Source organism: Abramis brama (assembly GCF_963993115.1).
Source record: "Abramis brama genome assembly, chromosome: 17".
Classification (NCBI taxonomy): Eukaryota; Metazoa; Chordata; class Actinopteri; order Cypriniformes; family Leuciscidae; genus Abramis; species Abramis brama.
Window position 1 is genome coordinate 18,393,027 of NC_139979.1, and position 18,128 is coordinate 18,411,154.

The window sequence follows — 18,128 nt, forward strand, 5'->3', positions numbered from 1 at the left end:
CTAATTTACATGCATCACTAAAAACTTAATATTTTAGGCAGTTCATGCAAAACAATGTGAAATGTGCCAAATGTAATACTGTACTGCTTGTCCTTTACAGTATACACTGAAAGACTGGCATCATTTTGTACAACACATCACATGTATGTTGCTTGCATTGCCATTTTTGCATTGCAGAGTTTCATAGAATTTATTATCTCACTTCATAACATGGCCACACATATAAATGCGGTATATGCATACATCTGAAAATGTGCATGATTTTTGTTGTTGTTTACAAAATACATTTTTGAACATTATCTTACAACAGTTGGTGTGAACAAACAGAAGATCCTGCACGCAAATCAGATGAAAATATAATGCTGTGAAATGAAATGCAGTTTTTAATAGTTTTTTTATTTATTTTTTACTGAGTCAGTAATGCCTCTGGCAAATTTTTATAATTGATTTAGTATTACAATGAAAATTATTTTTCCATGTATCATTTTATCAAATAAAAAAAAAAAAAAAATTGCTGTTAAAAAAGGCCAAAATCTGACAGTAAAATACTTTTTTTCATTAAAACAGTATGTACTGTAGAAAACATTGCATTCTGGGCAATATTTTGCAATTTAAGAAGTTGCTGTTCATTTACAGCCAATTTTTAACAGCATTCTGTATTTACATAATACGTTTTTTTTTTACTGTTTGCAATGCATTGTAGGCTGTGTTAAATTACAGTACAATGCAGTATTTTTTCATTTGGTGTCCGAAGAGGACACGTTCGAAGGGCATCTGCTTTACATCACCATTCACCATCCAAAGTCCTGCATCTGCATTGACCCTGCATCTGCACTTACAAATTACACGGTAATTAAAAGTTTGTTATATTCCTTGCCAGTATTTTCAGTTAGAATTACCAGAAGTAATGTTTGAAATCAAAGCTCAGCAAGCTGTCGAGCTAGTTAGTGTGTTGTTTTACAGTTTTTTACGATTGCTATGACAGATTTTTCAATACTTTTAACAAATTTCCAAAACTCTTAACACAGTTAGAACTACATCCGTCTGTGTAAGCTATACTATTAACACATTTCTTGTTGCTTTAACACAAAATGCATACAATTAACACAAATTTAAAATGCTTGAACACAAAATGCTTGAACACTTATTTTACACACAAGCTCAAACAAGACCAAAACAATGGATTTTTACTGCCAAATTTACCAATGCTTTAACACTGTATGTCAGAACAGATAACACCATGTTCTAAACCTAACCTTACAGGCTAAAGTCAAGTTAAACAGCTGTTTTTATTGTGAATTGAAACACAAATATATCCCCTGTATTTTATTCTATTGTTACTGAGAAACAGCTGATTGAATTATGCAAATATATAAATCACAGCTGATTCCCATCTAGGAAACACACTCAGGTGTTGAGGTTCTTTCAATCGCATGACCATATGGTAAACTGTAATCGTACATTCTATAAAGCACTCTGAGATGGGTCTTTTTTTATTGAATTTCTGCAGCAAAAGACCTAAACCCAACAAAACAAAAATGTAGAGAGGCTTCAAAAGAAACTGCAGTGCAAAACACAATCTATGATCAATACAATATACTGTCTGTTGTATAAGGGCATACCTGACACATATAAAATAATGCAGTTTCTGTAATTCCATCTGATGTTAGTGTTTTTATGACATTGTGCTATGATTGACTAAATCTTCCTGTTGGACGAGAACATATGTTAGTGTTTTGATTTTGAGACATGTTTGCATTGTTTTGGTAGACATAGTGTATTGTTGCTAGTGTATTATTGTATTTTTAAAATTAGTGTTGGAGTTTAGTTTACAATGTGTGATTTTGAGCATGAAATTAACTGTTTTGCCAATTGTGTGTTGTAGGTGTGTTGGTGCGTTAAGAGTTTAGGAAATTTGTTAAAAGTATTGAAAAAATTGTAATAGCGATTGTAAAAAACTGTAAAAGCAACGTAGTAAAAATCGAATAGTATTTTATTTTTCGAATAATAATTACAGAGCGAATATTCGTGCACACCCCTAGTACTGACACTCTGCTCTGGTGCATCAAATCAAGCACTCCGTGATAATCACAGGTCTGACCAGTCAGGTGTTTGTCATGAGAAATGTATAGCGCAAAAGAGCTATGGTTTGCAGACAGTTATAAGAGTTGATGTTACAAATACTTATTTTGAATATACTTTGTGAACTCATTGTCCCTTTAGCTCGGAGAGGTTTATTTTCCCTCTTCAATAAGTTTTGTCAGTTGTTTTGTTTATTGGTCTAGTTCTGGTTTCTGGTTTCTCTTTCTAATAAACCTTGCATTGGGTTAGTCACTCAGCTAATTATCTTGTGCTTTGTTCCCACCCTTCTGAATTATGTGCATTGATAAGGAGTTATCACAAACTAAGACTATCTAGTTGTGTTATCTTACAATCAATAGCCTATATAGTAAATGTAAGGTGTCGCCGATGTAACGGTTAAAACCTGAAGTGGCGATGAGATCTAAAATGTATGGAAGGGGTCTTAAAAGGTATTAAATTTAATTCCATTATTCCTGTATATACCCTGAACTAGCAGTAGATTATATCTAGAAATATGTTGAAAAAATTATTTGCACTATTATATTGTTTTATGGTAACAACTAATTTAGCAAATTGATTCAGTGATTTGAAATGAAAGCTTTAGCGTAAAGTTCTGCCAGGAAAACTCGTTACGTCACTCATTACTTTCTGGTCTATCCAATCACTATCTAATATTTGGAGTATAAAATATCGTTACTTACACATGTTTGAGTTTGCAGATGATGACGTGAACATCCACCTCCATCCTCCCCACCACCACCAGGCTGGCTCCTGTTCATACCTCCCCGGGGGTCGGCTGCGCCCCTGCCTTCATCTTCAGGCAGGATATGCAAAGTCTGTTACCCTCCGAATGTGAACTACGGACGGGGCCTGAACCAAAGAACTTTACCATCCAATATTTCTGTTTTCATTTTCAAGTCTATTAATTAATAAATGTTATTGTGATATCATCTCGCCTTCCGAGTCTTTCTGGTAGAAATGTGTGCAAAAGTGCATATTCTCTGACATTTTGCACAGATTACATTTCCTGCTTTCACACTCTGAAAACAACTGTGTGAAGGTAAAAGGTCTTGTGGCTTGTGCTCATATTCAGCTTTTCTGCAGTAAGCTGGTTGTGGTCTGTCAGGACATCTAAATTATAAACTCTTTTATACATAATCAATAAAGACATTTATATTTCAGTTACTTCAATCACTACATTTCCATACAAACAATGAACTTAAAAATTTAGCTTCAAGTTCATTGCCAACTTACCTGTAGCAAATGTCATTTAGCGGTATAAAATAGCAGAGCATTTCTGAATCAATTGTACTGTGGAATTCTGTATTTTGTTATGCAGCATTTTTATTTATTTTTCAGATGAAAGCACAACCAGTTTTTCTGTTTCCACCAAAATGTTACTTGTTAACTGACAGCTTAAGAAACAAGATAAATGTTTGTGTTCCATCATGCCTAAAAAAACCCCAATTACATTAATTAATTTTATTTGCTCTTAGTTTACCAGCCTATGGTGTATCATTGTTTACTTAGATGTATAATATCACAGTGGATTAATGTAAAGTAACTCAAGTAAATCATTTCCTACAGTGCATACAGTAGTTTAATCCTGTATTGGACAGATTATCTCTGCCATTTTTTTTTTTAATTATTATTATTTTTTTGCAATAGTTCTTGCCCCAAAGTAAATGAGAATGATTTATGTAAATGTATTATTTATTTGAAATAGAATTTGCATCAAGCACTGATCAAATCAAAGGTTTCTATTTTTTTCTGTAAGCAAAACTCCCTATCACACACAAACTCTCACTGAAGGCCTCTATATGAGCACATGATTACATCTTATTTACTTCCGCACTAACTTTAGAGCAACTAAAAACAGCTTTGCGAAAGTGAAGCTCATATAGAGTTCAGCTGTCCTGCAGTGAGCATCTGTATATGATGGGGAGTTTTCAGCCTTCATATTTCCAAATTCTTTATCTTCTAATATCAGCTTTATTGGAATGCAAAGGTAAGAATCATTATATGAAGTCAAATTCCTTTTACCAACATAGAAATATGCAAACATAGAGATATGCATAATATCAATTGGGTGTGTAGACAGCATAGGTGTGACATGCATATGATCAGTGTCATTCAGGCTATACATAATAGTTAATTATTTGGAAATTTAATTTTTTGCTAACAAACAGCTTCTGTTCTATCTAGTAAGTAAAAATTTAAAGCAAGAAAAAGATTTACTAAGGACAGTCTTTTTTTTTTTTTTTATAAACATTGTTTGGTGTGCAAAGACTTACCCAAACAATACATTTATATAAAACTGATCTAAAAAAAAGTCAATGTAAACACTTTACAATTAGGTTCCATAAGTTAGCATTAGTTAATGCGTTATCTAACATTAACAATGAGCTATACATTTGTTACAGTTTTTCAACGATAACTGGTTAAAAAAAAACATGTTCATTGTTACCTCTGTTCCATTAAGTAATATTAACAGAAATAACTTTAAAAAATGCTTTTTTTTATGTATTAGTAAATGTTTAAATGATCATTTAGTTATATTAATAGTTACTTTAGAAGTATTTTTCATTGTTGGTTCATGTTGACAAATGTAGTTAACAAATGGAACTATATTGTAAAGTGTTTCCAAATCAATTTGTGGATTTTTATACACTGGCAATCAAAAGGATCATTTCAGAAAATACTATAATTATAATATATACTGTGGTTGTTTCCTATCCATGTATCAGTTCTCTCAGGATGTCTCGTTTCTCTTTTTAATTTCCCTTTAGCTCAGACGGCGAGACCATGCGAGCAAGTCCATCAGCTAAACATAAATTCTCTTCAGGGTGACAATATGTCTATTTCTTGCCTAACCACAACCCATCCGCTGGAGTCTCTGACAGTGAAACTACGCAGAACCGACCCGGTTAAAGACATCCTAAAGTATTCAGACAACTCTCCAGCATTAGAGCATCAGAGATGGTCTGTGAGAAATGATGCTGGAAATGTTATACTTTACCTGAAAGACATCAGTTCATCCGATAAAGGACATTATGACTGTCAGGTCTACAATGATGAGGACTGCCTTAAAGCTACTCAAATTAACCTGAGTGTCATAAGTAAGAATGCAATTTTTTCAATCAAGATAATAATCCTCATTGGAGAGCCATTTACATATATAATATGAATGCTAATGTGTTTCTCTGGTTTTAGAATGTAAAACTTTGGACTCTCTTCATGCAATGCCAAAGACGTCAGTGTTGCTGCCATGCTCTGAACATCCACTGCAAAACAGAACTGATCAAGTAACTTGGACAATCGTTACTGGTGACAAATCAAAAAAGATAGACCAATATCGCCCTCCACACAAGCCCTCAAACAGCACAGAGAGAGACCCGAGGCCTCTGTATGAGAGAGCGAGAATACTAGGGAATGGATCTCTGCTTATAAGGGATGCAGTAAACACTGATGGATTATGGTATCGGTGTAGAGTGAGTGAAAAAACCTGCTATGAGGTGAAGCTGGTAATAAAAGGTGTGTTTTCAATCCAAAATTTTAGAATTTAATCTAATTAATCAATATCACGCAGGCAAGTGCTGTTTTTCCGGATAACACAGCCACGCTAACATTTATATCAATGGCACGGCCGTGATGTTGCTTTTACATGACAGATCAATAAACAAGTTAATTTAGATTTTACTAACTAAAATTTTAACCACAAAAAGGCCAGGTGGTATAATTTTGCTCCACCAATGAAAATAGTGCCAAACAAGCTCAAAGCGGAATGAACCATTGCATCTCAACACTGCAGTGGTGTTTGGTTCCAGAATGAATCAATGAATCAGTTTAAACAAATTATTAGCCACATACTGGCATACAGCAAGATAACAAAAATATGCAATATAGCTGCCATTTATTATGTGAAAATACAAAATATACGAACAGAAAAAGCACCAGAATAAAAAAAGAAAAAAAGAGTCATCTTGTCTATTTGCATAATTCAATCAGCTGTTTCTCAGTAACAATAGAATAAAATACAGGGGATATATTTGTGTTTCAATTCACAATAAAAACAGCTGTTTACCTTGACTTTAGCCTGTAAGGTTAGGTTTAGAACATGGTGTTATCTGTTCTGACATACAGTGTTAAAGCATTGGTAAATTTGGCAGTAAAAATCCATTGTTTTGGTCTTGTTTGAGCTTGTGTGTAAAAGAAGTTTGTTTTTTTAAATTTGTGTTAACTGTATGCATTTTGTGTTAAAGCAACAAGAAATGTGTTAATAGTATAGCTTACACAGACGGATGTAGTGCTAACTGTGTTAAGAGTTTTGGAAAATTGTTAAAAGTATTGAAAAATCTGTTATAGCAATCGTAAAAAACTGTAATAATAATCTGCAGAAAGAGCCACTGAAAAATCCTCACCGCTAATGCACAAACTGACAGTCTACTTTGTATAAGACCTGGAAATGGGTTAACATTTGTATTTTTGTCTAAATATCTTCTGAGAATGTTATTTACATTAAACACATTTTTGCATGCATCACATATGCTTTAGTTTGAGTCTCTAAAAAGCCAAAAATAATTACTATTAGGCTGCTGTGATTATAAAAAACAAATGCTAAATCTGAATGTAATTTTAAGATACATTTCTTAACGTAAAATGTTTGAAATTGAATTATAGATTATGGGATATCTCATTCGACTACAAAATTGGAAACGCTTTCCACAACTTGTCCTACTTGTCACACAGGTAATACAAGCACCTGTGTGTGTGTGTGTGTGTGTGTGTGTGTGTGCGTGCGTGCGTGTGTGTCAATATATATCAACATATCAAAATAACCTAATTAAACTGATATTTAATATGCTTTTTTGTGCCAACCTCAGCTGACAGTCCTGTTGTCCAGACTGAAAGCAACATTGACACGAGTGCAGAAGTGACAACTAATCTGACAGCAGTAGTGATGACCGCAATAGTGTCTCTGTGTGTCCTCATATCACTGATCATCTGTGTGATTCTTTCTTTCAAAAAACGAAGGCGCAATATCAACAGCCAAAGTAAGACCACAACTGGGTCCTGCAGCATGTCATACTAGCTTATCGGAAAGATGCAGTACTGTGGTCCAATCCAATCAGAAACCTAGATCTGCTACATTGTTTATTTGAACTTACATTTGTTTATTTTGCTGCTCTTTTCTTTCAAATTAGTGAATTCAATTGGTGTTCTTATTGCAATTGTAAGATTTGCTGTTACTGTCAGAAAGGGAAAACAACCAATGTAAATTTATTTATGATTTTAATGTTCTTCTGAGTGTGTTGAAACGAGTTGTGAAATACAGCCCATATTATGCTATCATGGTGATGAGAGCCCTCATGTTTAAGAGAAAGACTTAATTGTAACCTTTATGCCAAATCATGATGATAGAAGTTGATCACATGGTAAAGTACTTACTTTTGTATCTTATAGTTGAATTGAACTGCTGGTCTTCCGTATCTTATTCTGAAATTTCAGGAGGTAAGTGATATTCATGGTAAGCCCTTACAAAATATAAACAACAAATGTACTTGATCAAGTGTTTTAATAAAAGTCTTTCTCTTGCAGGGTTTGATGTCCCGTTCAATTCATTAGTTGAATTTAACACATTCTGACTTTCTGACTTTCTAACATGACTTTCTGTAAGTTGTTGCAACACATGATGTCTTGCATAATTGTGGAAACCACATCACAATGCTATGTAGCTTGAATTGACATATCAAACTTTTATTAACTCACTTTATAACATGGCCACACATATAAATGCAGTATGCACACATCTACAAATACACATATGATTCAAAGAATCAAAGATTCAATTAACTTTTTTATCTTCCAACAGTTGGTGTGAACAAACAGAAGCTTCTGCATGCAAACCAGATGAGATGTATGATGATTTAAATGAATTACTGTGTTTTTTCAATGTGCTATTTTTTGGTGTTATTTTTAATAAGTCTTTGAGAAAGCCCTAATTTAGTCATTTAGTCATCTGTCACAAATTATTAAAGGGGGAAAGTCAGTTATACATAAATGTTTTCGGTAATACTTTCAATGTAATGTATTTAAATATCCTTTATCAATTTTAAAAATGTGTGTATTATAACTTACTTTATACAAAAGCACTCTTTAAAGGGGTTCTTTTTTTAATTCTATGATGTTCTTTGAGGTCCACTTATAATGTAAGCAAGAATTTTACACCAAAAAACATCCTAATTTAGAACTTATAGGCTATTGTCTATCCTGTTTTTGACCCTCTTTTTGAAACACTCCAATTTGATAGGGGTGCCATTTTCAAGACTTGGAAGTAAACACCCACTGCTATGATTGGGTAACAGTTTTGAATATTAAAATGATTTCCGTCGTCCCCGCCATTACATATGTGGAACTTTTTTTAAAACATCTGATGTTGAAAAATGGCATCTGATGGAATTCAGCCATTCAGAAAGTTTAAGTAGGCTACTTGGATTTATCAACAGTTGTTGACAAAGTATTACGTCTAATTTAACTCCAGGAAGGGAGACATTAATTGATTCGTCATGTGACTGATGAATTGGGATCTGGCCTGAAAGCCCAATCACCTTCAAGTGGTAACAGAACGAGCCAATGCACGGATGGGTAGTTCGAAACCCAGTGTCGACACACATCTTGAGTTTTCGACACACTGTGACTAGTGCATCGAAACAGTGGCTGCGTCCGAAAACTAATAAACGCTGCCTTCAGAGGACGCTATCCAAGGTCGGAAAGCATCAAGGTACGTCCGAATGCAGTGTTAGTTTCACTTCCTGTCTCCTAAGATACCTTCATCTTATTGATTTTTGAAGGCAGCATAGATGTATCCTTTGCTGCCTTTGATATCCCACAATCATGTGCTTTCCATTCTGTGACAGTTGAGCTAGAAAAATAAAGATGGCGTCTGAAAGTTGCTGCTGGTCATCAGTTTGTGTGTAAATGTACCTTTTTGATACATTTTCAACGTTTGATACATTTTCAACGTTGAAAAAAAATTTTTTCAACGTTTTCCACTTATGATGTCATTTCTAGCAAGAAATCACTATTGTAGTCATTAAATATTCATTTAGTTTTCACCGAAGCTTGCTCTATTTTGCTGTAGATCATTAAACCGTTACACTGCCTCAGATTTCAGTCTGTCTGAAATCAGTTTCGTGAGGTGCCTTCGTGTGCAAACGCTGCCTGCAGAGTCATTACCTGATAGGGCAGCAAGGCAACAAGTCAGTTGCCTACGTTTTCGGATGCAGCCAGTGTTCCGGAGCATTGCTTGAAATGAGGCTGTCACGTGACCGGTGGAAATGAAGCTTTGTTACCTCACTGACATGTCACACCGGGCTCAAATACAAAGCACGTTGATTGCGCTGTCCCATACCCGCTATCCATTTAGTGCAATATTATAATTATATCGGTCATGCCTATATGTATGTAACTTTTTCTTTTTGACGTGGTGTATTGTTGTTAATTATTCTTGAATAAAAAAATATGCAACTTCATTTGTATTTGTGCATTTGTGTTTTTTAACAATGTGCATGTTTGTGTTGTTTTTTAAGGAACACACAAAAAATGGTGCAATTAAAAATCACATAGGTCTAATTTATTGGCGTATTAAAACATTCTATTTAGAAGGTGAAAAGACACATTTGATGCAAGTAAAAATGAAGAACAGAAAGTCTTTATTGTCATTGTATTTTGCAAAATAAAATAAAATTAGGAAACTCTATTTCTGCACAAACACACCGTCATCTTGCTAATGGCATATATGCTTATTACATATACAAATAATAAACCTTACAATGGCATTCCAATGATTTGAATGACACAGTTGGTGTATGAATTTGTATTGACCAGCAGATGTCGAAGTATATGGAGGACCAAACCTGCAGAAATGAAAAATGAATAAATAAATATGCAAAGAAATGTAAAAAAACTAAAATAAATGACTATTTATACTTTTATTTCCCTATTTATGTATAATTATATATTTTTCCACATTTATTTATTTTTTCATTTATTTATTTATGCATTTATTTATTTCCACTTTCATTTATTTTCACATTTATTTATGTATCTATGTATTTATGTCTACATTTATTTATTTATAAATTTATTTATTTATAAATTAATTTATTCATTTATTGCTCTGTATGCTAATGAAGGGGGCGTGTTTTACCTCAGATAATGAGATGGTCCTCACTGCAGAACACAAATCCAGGGGGACGAGTTGGATCCAGATCCAACTCCTCCCACCTTACATATACCTAAACCTACCCATCTCCACCCCCTGACCCCTAAACCTACCCATCTCCACCCCCTGACCCCCTAAACCCACCCCTAAACCTACCAATCTCCTCCCCTTAGATCTGGATCCAACTCCGCCCCCTGGATCTCGTGTACTGCAGTGAGGTGCTACTGGAAATAATAGCAATCGAGCTCAGAGTGGCAGTGCTGAAGCTTTGAGGCCACAGTGACACCTTGTGGTGTGACCAAACAATATGCAAGAGGTTTGTGGACGTGACTTTACAGGTCACGCAGGAAATAAATGACTTAGAGATGGGCAATATGTCCAAAATCTTATATCACGGTTTATGTCCTTTAAAATCACCCTAACTATAGGTTTACCATACATAGGCCTACTCTTTATTCCGGACATGGCCATAAAACATCAGCTGGTCGGGATTTCTCAAATGTCTGGGCACACATGAACAGAATCCGCTGATAACAGACACTTTGACACGGAAGAGCGTCAAATTATCCACTATTAACCACATTTTATGCAATGCATTGTAGATCCGTACACAGAAGCAAACTGCATTTTTAATGTATCTTCCAAAGCCAATGTTGACAGCAACAGAAACTTTTCCATAAAGAGGTGATATTTCCGCTATAAATTGATTTCCTGGGATCCACATAGCCTACTGGATCTTCAAAATGTCTTTGTCTTTATACAGTTGTTATACTGAAATTGGACTGAACACACAAATATGAACCTTACAGCAACAGTAAACACCTCACAAATTTAAATTGCTTTCTAATACAGCTGCTATTAGAATATTTAAAGGTTGCAAATATGACAGCTAAAAACTATCACACACAGAATCTAATAAGCACTTATTACTTCCGCGTTAAATTTAGAGTAACTGAAAACCACTCTGCTAAAGTGAGGTGATGTGGCCTTTGCTCATACAGAGTTCAGCTGTCCTTCAGTGAGCATCTGTGTATGATGGGGCATTTTCAGCCGTCATATTTCCAAATTCTAATTGTTCTTATGGCAGCTTTATTAGAATGCAAGGGTAAGTGAATTAAAGTAAATTAAATCAATTTAACCAACATAAAAACATGAGATATGCATAATATCAGTGTACTTTGTGTGAGTAAATATGGCGTTTAGGTGTATTTCATTGTTTAGGTTTTAGGTGTAACACTTGATCAGTGTCAAGTGTGTTTTATTTTTATAGCACTTTTCACAGTGGACATTGTTTGTAATTATGACTTGCATGTTGTCATTCATGTTTTACACAGTGAACCTGCAATTTGAAAATTGCTGTTAACATTTTTTTTTTGTATAAAAATATGTAACCATTTCCTTTTTTAAAGAAAGAAAGGTAACACTTTATTTTACAGTGTCCTTGTTACGTACTGTATGTTACATGTACTTACCATAGTAATATATAAATTAAATATATAATTACACTGTAACAATGACACCTTAAAATAAAGTGTAACCGAAAGTAAATATGCAACTGAGTCCATCATGATGAACTGTTTTAATAAATGTTGGTTTGCAAAGGTTAAAGGGATAGTTCGCCCAAAAATGATATTTAAGCCATGATTTACTCACCCTCAAGCCGTTCGAGATGCATATGTCAATCTTTTTTCAGACGAACACATTTTCAGTTATTTTAGAAAATGTCTTAGATCTTTCAGTGGTTATAATGTGAAGCAATGGGGTCCACCTGCTTCAAGTCCATGGATTACTTTTGTGAAGGATGCATGCACATTTTTCGGACTTGAAGCAGGTGGACCCCATAACTTGACATTATAACCACTGAAAGATCTAAGACATTTTCTAAAATAATTGAAAATGTGTTTGTCTGAAAAAAGATTGACATATGCATCTCGAACTGCTTGAGGGTGAGTAAATCATGGCTTAAATATCATTTTTGGGCAAACTATCCCTTTAAGCTGCATTAATCAACCAATTAATTATGATTACATTAGTAACGTCACTAGTTGATTTGGTTCAAATTCAAAAGAAGTCCAGACATTACATTTGTAGAAAATGTAAATAAAAGTCTGGGTAGCCATTTACAATAAGGTTATATTTGTTAACATTAATTTACTTCATCAGTTAACATGAACTATAACAATAAACAATACTTCTAAAGAATTTATTAAGTTAGTTCTAATGTCAACATTTACTAACACATTCTTAAAATCAGAAGTTTTCCAGTTACCAACAAGAACAAATTCTTAAAGGTAACTCAATTAGCAAGTAAAATTATTGATATCCCTACCCCTAATTTACCAGATAGTGTCTCGACATTCACGTTGCGAAAGGCACAAAAAAAGACTCAGAGAATGACTCAGAACACCCACTTTACAAATATTTTATCCTTCTGCCTTCTGGCCGTAGATATATGTGTAGAAAGGCCAAGTTTAGTAAGAGTTTTGTTCCTGTATCTATACGAGCTCTAAATACATAGGAAATCGGCCATTGATACGTCATGTATGCTCTCTCTCTTTTTTTTTTCGTATATGTTTATATGTTTTTGTTCTTAATATGTTATGTAGCCTATGTTTGTATTATGTACGCATCTATGGTGGAAACAAATTTCCTCTCGAGGATAAATAAAATCTATCTATCTATCTAAGTTGCACTGCATCTTTTAATATTATTTATTGGACCTTCATTGTTGAAGGTATTGAAACAGTATTGTAAAGTGTTTCCAAAGTCTAGTTATACACTGAATACACTATTTATTTGTACACTGACTTTCAAAATTTTATTTCAGGAAATACTGACAGTAGTTCATCGGGTTGTGGATTTTTTTGTTCTCATTTCATAAGATGTATTAATACATTTAGAGGTAGAACCACTTGGTAAGAAGTAAATGCTGTTTATTTATATAAACGCTGTGGTTTCCATGTCTCGGCTTTCTCAGTACGTCTTGTTTTGTTCTTTTTTTCCATTTAGTGGTGACAAAGAGACCCTGCGAGCAGGTCCATCGGTTGAACATAAACTATATTCAGGGTGACAATATGTCTATTTCTTGCCTAACCACAACCCACCCGCTGGAGTCTCTGACAGTGAATCTACGCAGAACCGACCCGGTTCAACACATCCTAAAGTATTCAGACAACTCTCCAGCATTAGAGCATCAGAGATGGTCTGTGAGAAATGATGCAGGAAATGTTACACTTTACCTGAAAGACATCAGTTTATCCGATAAAGGACATTATGAATGTGAAGTCTACAAAGATCGGGACTGCCTTAATGTAACTCTTTTAAACCTGAAGGTGAACGGTGAGAATGCTAATTTCTGAAACAAACTAATAATCCCCAGGAAACCTGTTGTAATAAATAAGTTTCTCTGGTTTCAGAGTGTAAAACTTTGGATTCTGTCCATGCGACTCCAGACTCTTCAGTGTTGCTGCCATGCTCTGAACATCCTATACAAAACAGAACTGATCAAGTAACTTGGAAAATCTTTCATGGTCACCAATCAACAGATATAGACCAATATCGCCCTCCACACAAGCCCTCAAACAGCACAGAGAGAGACCCGAGGCCTCTGTATGAGAGAGCAAGAATTCTAGGGAATGGATCTCTGCTTATAAGGGATGCAGTAAACTCTGATGGATTATGGTATCGGTGCACAGTGCGTGAAAAAACCTGCTATGAGGTGAAGCTGGTCGTGAAAGGTGTGTTTTCAATGCAATATTTATAACCCTAAAGTCTCAATGCTGACTCTCTGAACGACATTCACCTTTTACAAGATTTTAAGTTAAGCTATGCTAATAAAATGTGAGATGTGGTCATGGGTTAGTCAAAAGGGTTTTTTTCCACATTACAATAAATATAATGACAAAAATACCCCCCGGTTTCACAGAAATGGCTTAGTTCACCAAAAAATGAAAATTCTGTCAGTAATTACTCACCCTCATGTTGTTCCAACCCCGTAAGACTTCAGACCCCGTTCATTTTTCGGAACACAAATTAAGATATTTTTGATGAAATCTGAGAGCTGGCTCACTCCTTCATAGGCTGCAAGGTAATTTCATCTGCCAGCCCAGAAAAGTTAGTAAAGACATCGTTAAAATAGTCCAAGTGACTACAGTGGCCCAACCTTAAGTTTATCAAGTGACTAAATAACGACTTTATTCAACTATTAATTTTCTTCTGTGTGAGCCTCTGACGTGAGTTCACAGCGATTCTGTCAGATCGAGTCTTTGATAATTCACATTGCGTGATTGTCACTCGTGTGAACGAGCACAGATTTGCCTATGATTTCAGGCATTTGTCGGCGATATCGCAAAACCTGTCGGCGAGTGAAAATTGGGACTAAAATCGTGTTATTTATTAGCGGCATGCAAGGTAAGCGGTGTGTCTCTGTGTTCACAGCCCATGCCTGAATGCGATTCACACCAGTTTTGCTTCATTTGTTTGGTGGAAGAGCATGCTGTCCTCTCATATGGATCTGGCTGAGGAGCGGGAGATGGGTCCCTATTGCTTGCTCACTCTCCAGATCCAGATGTCCTTTTGCACGATCCCAAAGTGCGTTCTGGGGTTTCTCCAGCTTGTGTGGAGGATAGCGTATCTCTTGCATCCGCTATGGATTTTGAGTTTCCCATCTCTGAGCGTTCCTCATGCAATGATAAAGCATATAAGGAACTACTCGAGGTGGTTACTCACATGGTGGCCAGGTTACAGCTAGACTGGCCACGTGAGCCGACAGATTTCTGTCTGGTGTTCAGGAGGAGGGACCCCAACAGCGGTCTCTCCCCTTCTTTGAGGACTCCATGACAAATTAACCCGTTAGGGGAAACCTTACACTTCTCGTGTCTTTGAGCCTTCGACGTCGACATATTCGATTATTGTGGGGGCGAAGGCACGAGGGTATACAATGAAGCCACAGATCGAAGTGACGCTTGCGGGCTATCTCTCACCTGGTTCGGCATCATTTCTTAAGGAACCAACTCTTACCCAAAAAGCGTTCTCTGAGCTTTGTCGAGCCACAGACCTGTCCCTCCGTGCGACCAAGCAAATGGTCCGTGCCCTAGGCGATACCAGAGAGGAGGGGCCTTCTGTCTCAAGCACAGGGGACAATATTTCATCCCTGGCCCGAGCTGTGGAACCTTCACCTTTGGCCCCTGAAGGGTACCAAATGTGTGACACTGGACTTTCATCCAAAGTCATAGAGAACATTCTCAGTGCTAGGGTTCCCTCCACTAGAAGAATTTGCCAGTAAACGGGGTGTCTTTGAAAAATGGTGCACTGCACATCATGCAGATCAAGTTAACTGCTAGATTGTTTCAGTTCTGGACTTCCTGCAGGAAAAGTTATTAGCACGCGCATGCCCTGCCACTCTCAGGGTTTATGTGGCCACTATATCGGCTTGCCACATCTTGATTGAGAGGGGTACCACTCGGGAAGCATCCTCTGTTTGCTCGCTTCATCCGTGGGGCCAGGCGGCTGAGGCCTCCCTCTAGAACCAAGATTCCTCCATGGGACTTAGCTAAAGTCCTTGAGGGGCTGGAAGAGACCCCCTTTGAACCTCTAAAGTCAGTGCCTGATAAGCTTCTGACTCTAAAAAAAAAATTTTTTTTCTTATGGCTATCACCTCACTAAATAGAATTTGGGGATTTGCAGGCTCTGTCTGTCTAGCCATCCTGCTTAGACTTTACCCCTGGATTTGTGAAAGCAATTTTACATCCTCATCCTGACTACCTGCCTAATGTACCTTTCTCGACCGTATATCCTGTCACTCTTGAAGTCTTCTGCCCTCCGCCTTTCACAACGACGGATCAGGAGAAACTTCACCGACTGTGCCCAGTCCGTGCTCTTCAGGCATATGTACACCGCACTAGCCAGTGGCGTAAGTCAGAGCAACTATTTGTTTGTCATGGGAGCCTTAATGGGGGGAGGCACCATGCAAACAATTTTACGTTGGGTGAGGGATGCTATTGCCCTTGCCTACGAGGCACATGGTCAAGCTTAGGCGTTAGGGCTCATTCTACCAGGGGGCTGCGTCCTCCCAAGCCTTGGCGGGGGTTATGAGAAGATCTGCAGAGAAAGATTTCAGAAAATCCCCACATCCAAGAGTGCAAAGCTTGTTGCATCATACCCAAAAAGACAGGCTGAAATAGCTGCCTGAGGTGCTTCAACTAAGTACAGAGTTTAGGGTATGAATACTTATGTTTAAGTTCAAAATTGTATAAAATTTTGCAAAGATATTACAAAACTCGTTTTTCAATGTCATTATGGGGTATAGATTGATATGGGAAAAAAGAGAAGAAAATAATTTTAGCATAAGGCTAAAACAACAAAATGTGGGGAAAAAATATAAAAACACTGGAAATTTAAAACACTTTCTAAAATATCATTAGCTATAGGTAAGACAAGTACCTAGATTAAAGAGTGCTCAAAATAACCTATTCAAACTGACCCATATGATGATGTTCATTTAGCCTATAAGTTTATCTTTTCTCTTGTGATCACAGATGCTCCAACCCAAACTGACAGTCCTGCAGCAGTAACAACTAATCTGACAGCAGTAATGATGACCACAATAGTGTCTCTGTGTGTCCTCGTATCACTGATCATCTGTGTGATTCTTTATTTTAAAAAACGAAAGCGCAATATCACAAGCCAAAGTAAGTCCACGACATAGTCCTGAATTGTTCTTGAACAGCATTTTTCAAATCATGGTAATTTGGAAATTGGAGAGAAAGTTATTTTATTTTTTTGTCACCAGAACATAATTGCATTGGTATATTGTAATTTTTTGTTATCTACTCTACCGACCAGTTTTTTTTCAAACAAAAACCTGCCTCAGCTACACTGCAGAGTCTCTTTGCACATTTGTTCATTTTCATGTTTTCTTTCAAATTACTGAAATTTAATTGATATTCTTTATGCGGTTGTAAGATGTGCTTTTTCTATGTCAGTATGTCAGAAAGTGAAAGTAACTTGAACTAAATGTACAGTATATATGACTTAAATGTTTTAAGTCTTCTGAGTGTGTTGCAATGAGATATGAAATACAGCCCATAACATGACATCATGGTAGTGAGAGTTGAAAAGATTACTTTACTGTAACCTTTATGCTTTATGATGGTAGAAGTTAATCAGATGGTAAAGTACTTATTGTTGTATCTTGTAGATGAATTGAACTGTAGGAGTTCTGCATATTATTCTGAAATTTCTGGAGGTAAGTGAAATGAATGCTAAGTTCTTACTCAGTATTAACAATATGTGTATTTGATAGAGTGTTTTTAATAAACGTCTTTCTCTTGCAGGGTTGGATGTCCCGTTGTATTCTGTAGTTCAACGTAGGAGTGATCATGGTAATTTGGAAATTGGAGAGAAAGTTATTTTTATTTTTTTGTCACCAGAACATAATTGCATTGTTATATTGTTATCTACTCTACTCTACCGACCAGTTTTTTCAAACAAAAACCTGTCTCAGCTACACTGCAGAGTCTCTTTGCACATTTGTACATTTTCATGTTTTCTTTCAAATTACTGAAATTTAATTGATATTCTTTATGCGGTTGTAACTGTGCGTTCACACCGCCGGCGGCGAGAGCGTCAAAGTGGCCGGAAGCCATTCATTTTCAATGAGAGCCGGCGGCGACCTCCGGCGAGGGCGGCGCGGCGCGTCTTGGACGGCGAGAGCGGCGAGAAGAGTTGAAATCAAGTCAACTTTATGGTAATAAGCTATGACGCGGTTCGGCGGCAACCAGCGGCAACCAATCGGAATGTAGAAGTCCTCCGCCTGAGAGGA

The 18,128-nt window shown here is 36.2% G+C and overlaps 1 protein-coding gene across 1 annotated transcript in view; it reads left to right on the forward strand.

Moving 5' to 3' along the window:
- The window catches only part of LOC311067366 (cell adhesion molecule 2-like), a 117,429-nt gene extending 109,530 nt beyond the window's left edge, over nt 1–7,899 (forward strand). Inside the window, exon 7 of the mRNA XM_084089182.1 lies at nt 7,681–7,899. Coding sequence (XP_083945308.1) covers nt 7,681–7,727 — 47 coding nt within the window. The 3' untranslated portion in view covers nt 7,728–7,899. The remainder of the gene's footprint in view (nt 1–7,680) is intronic.
- The last annotated feature ends 10,229 nt before the right edge of the window (nt 7,900–18,128 follow it).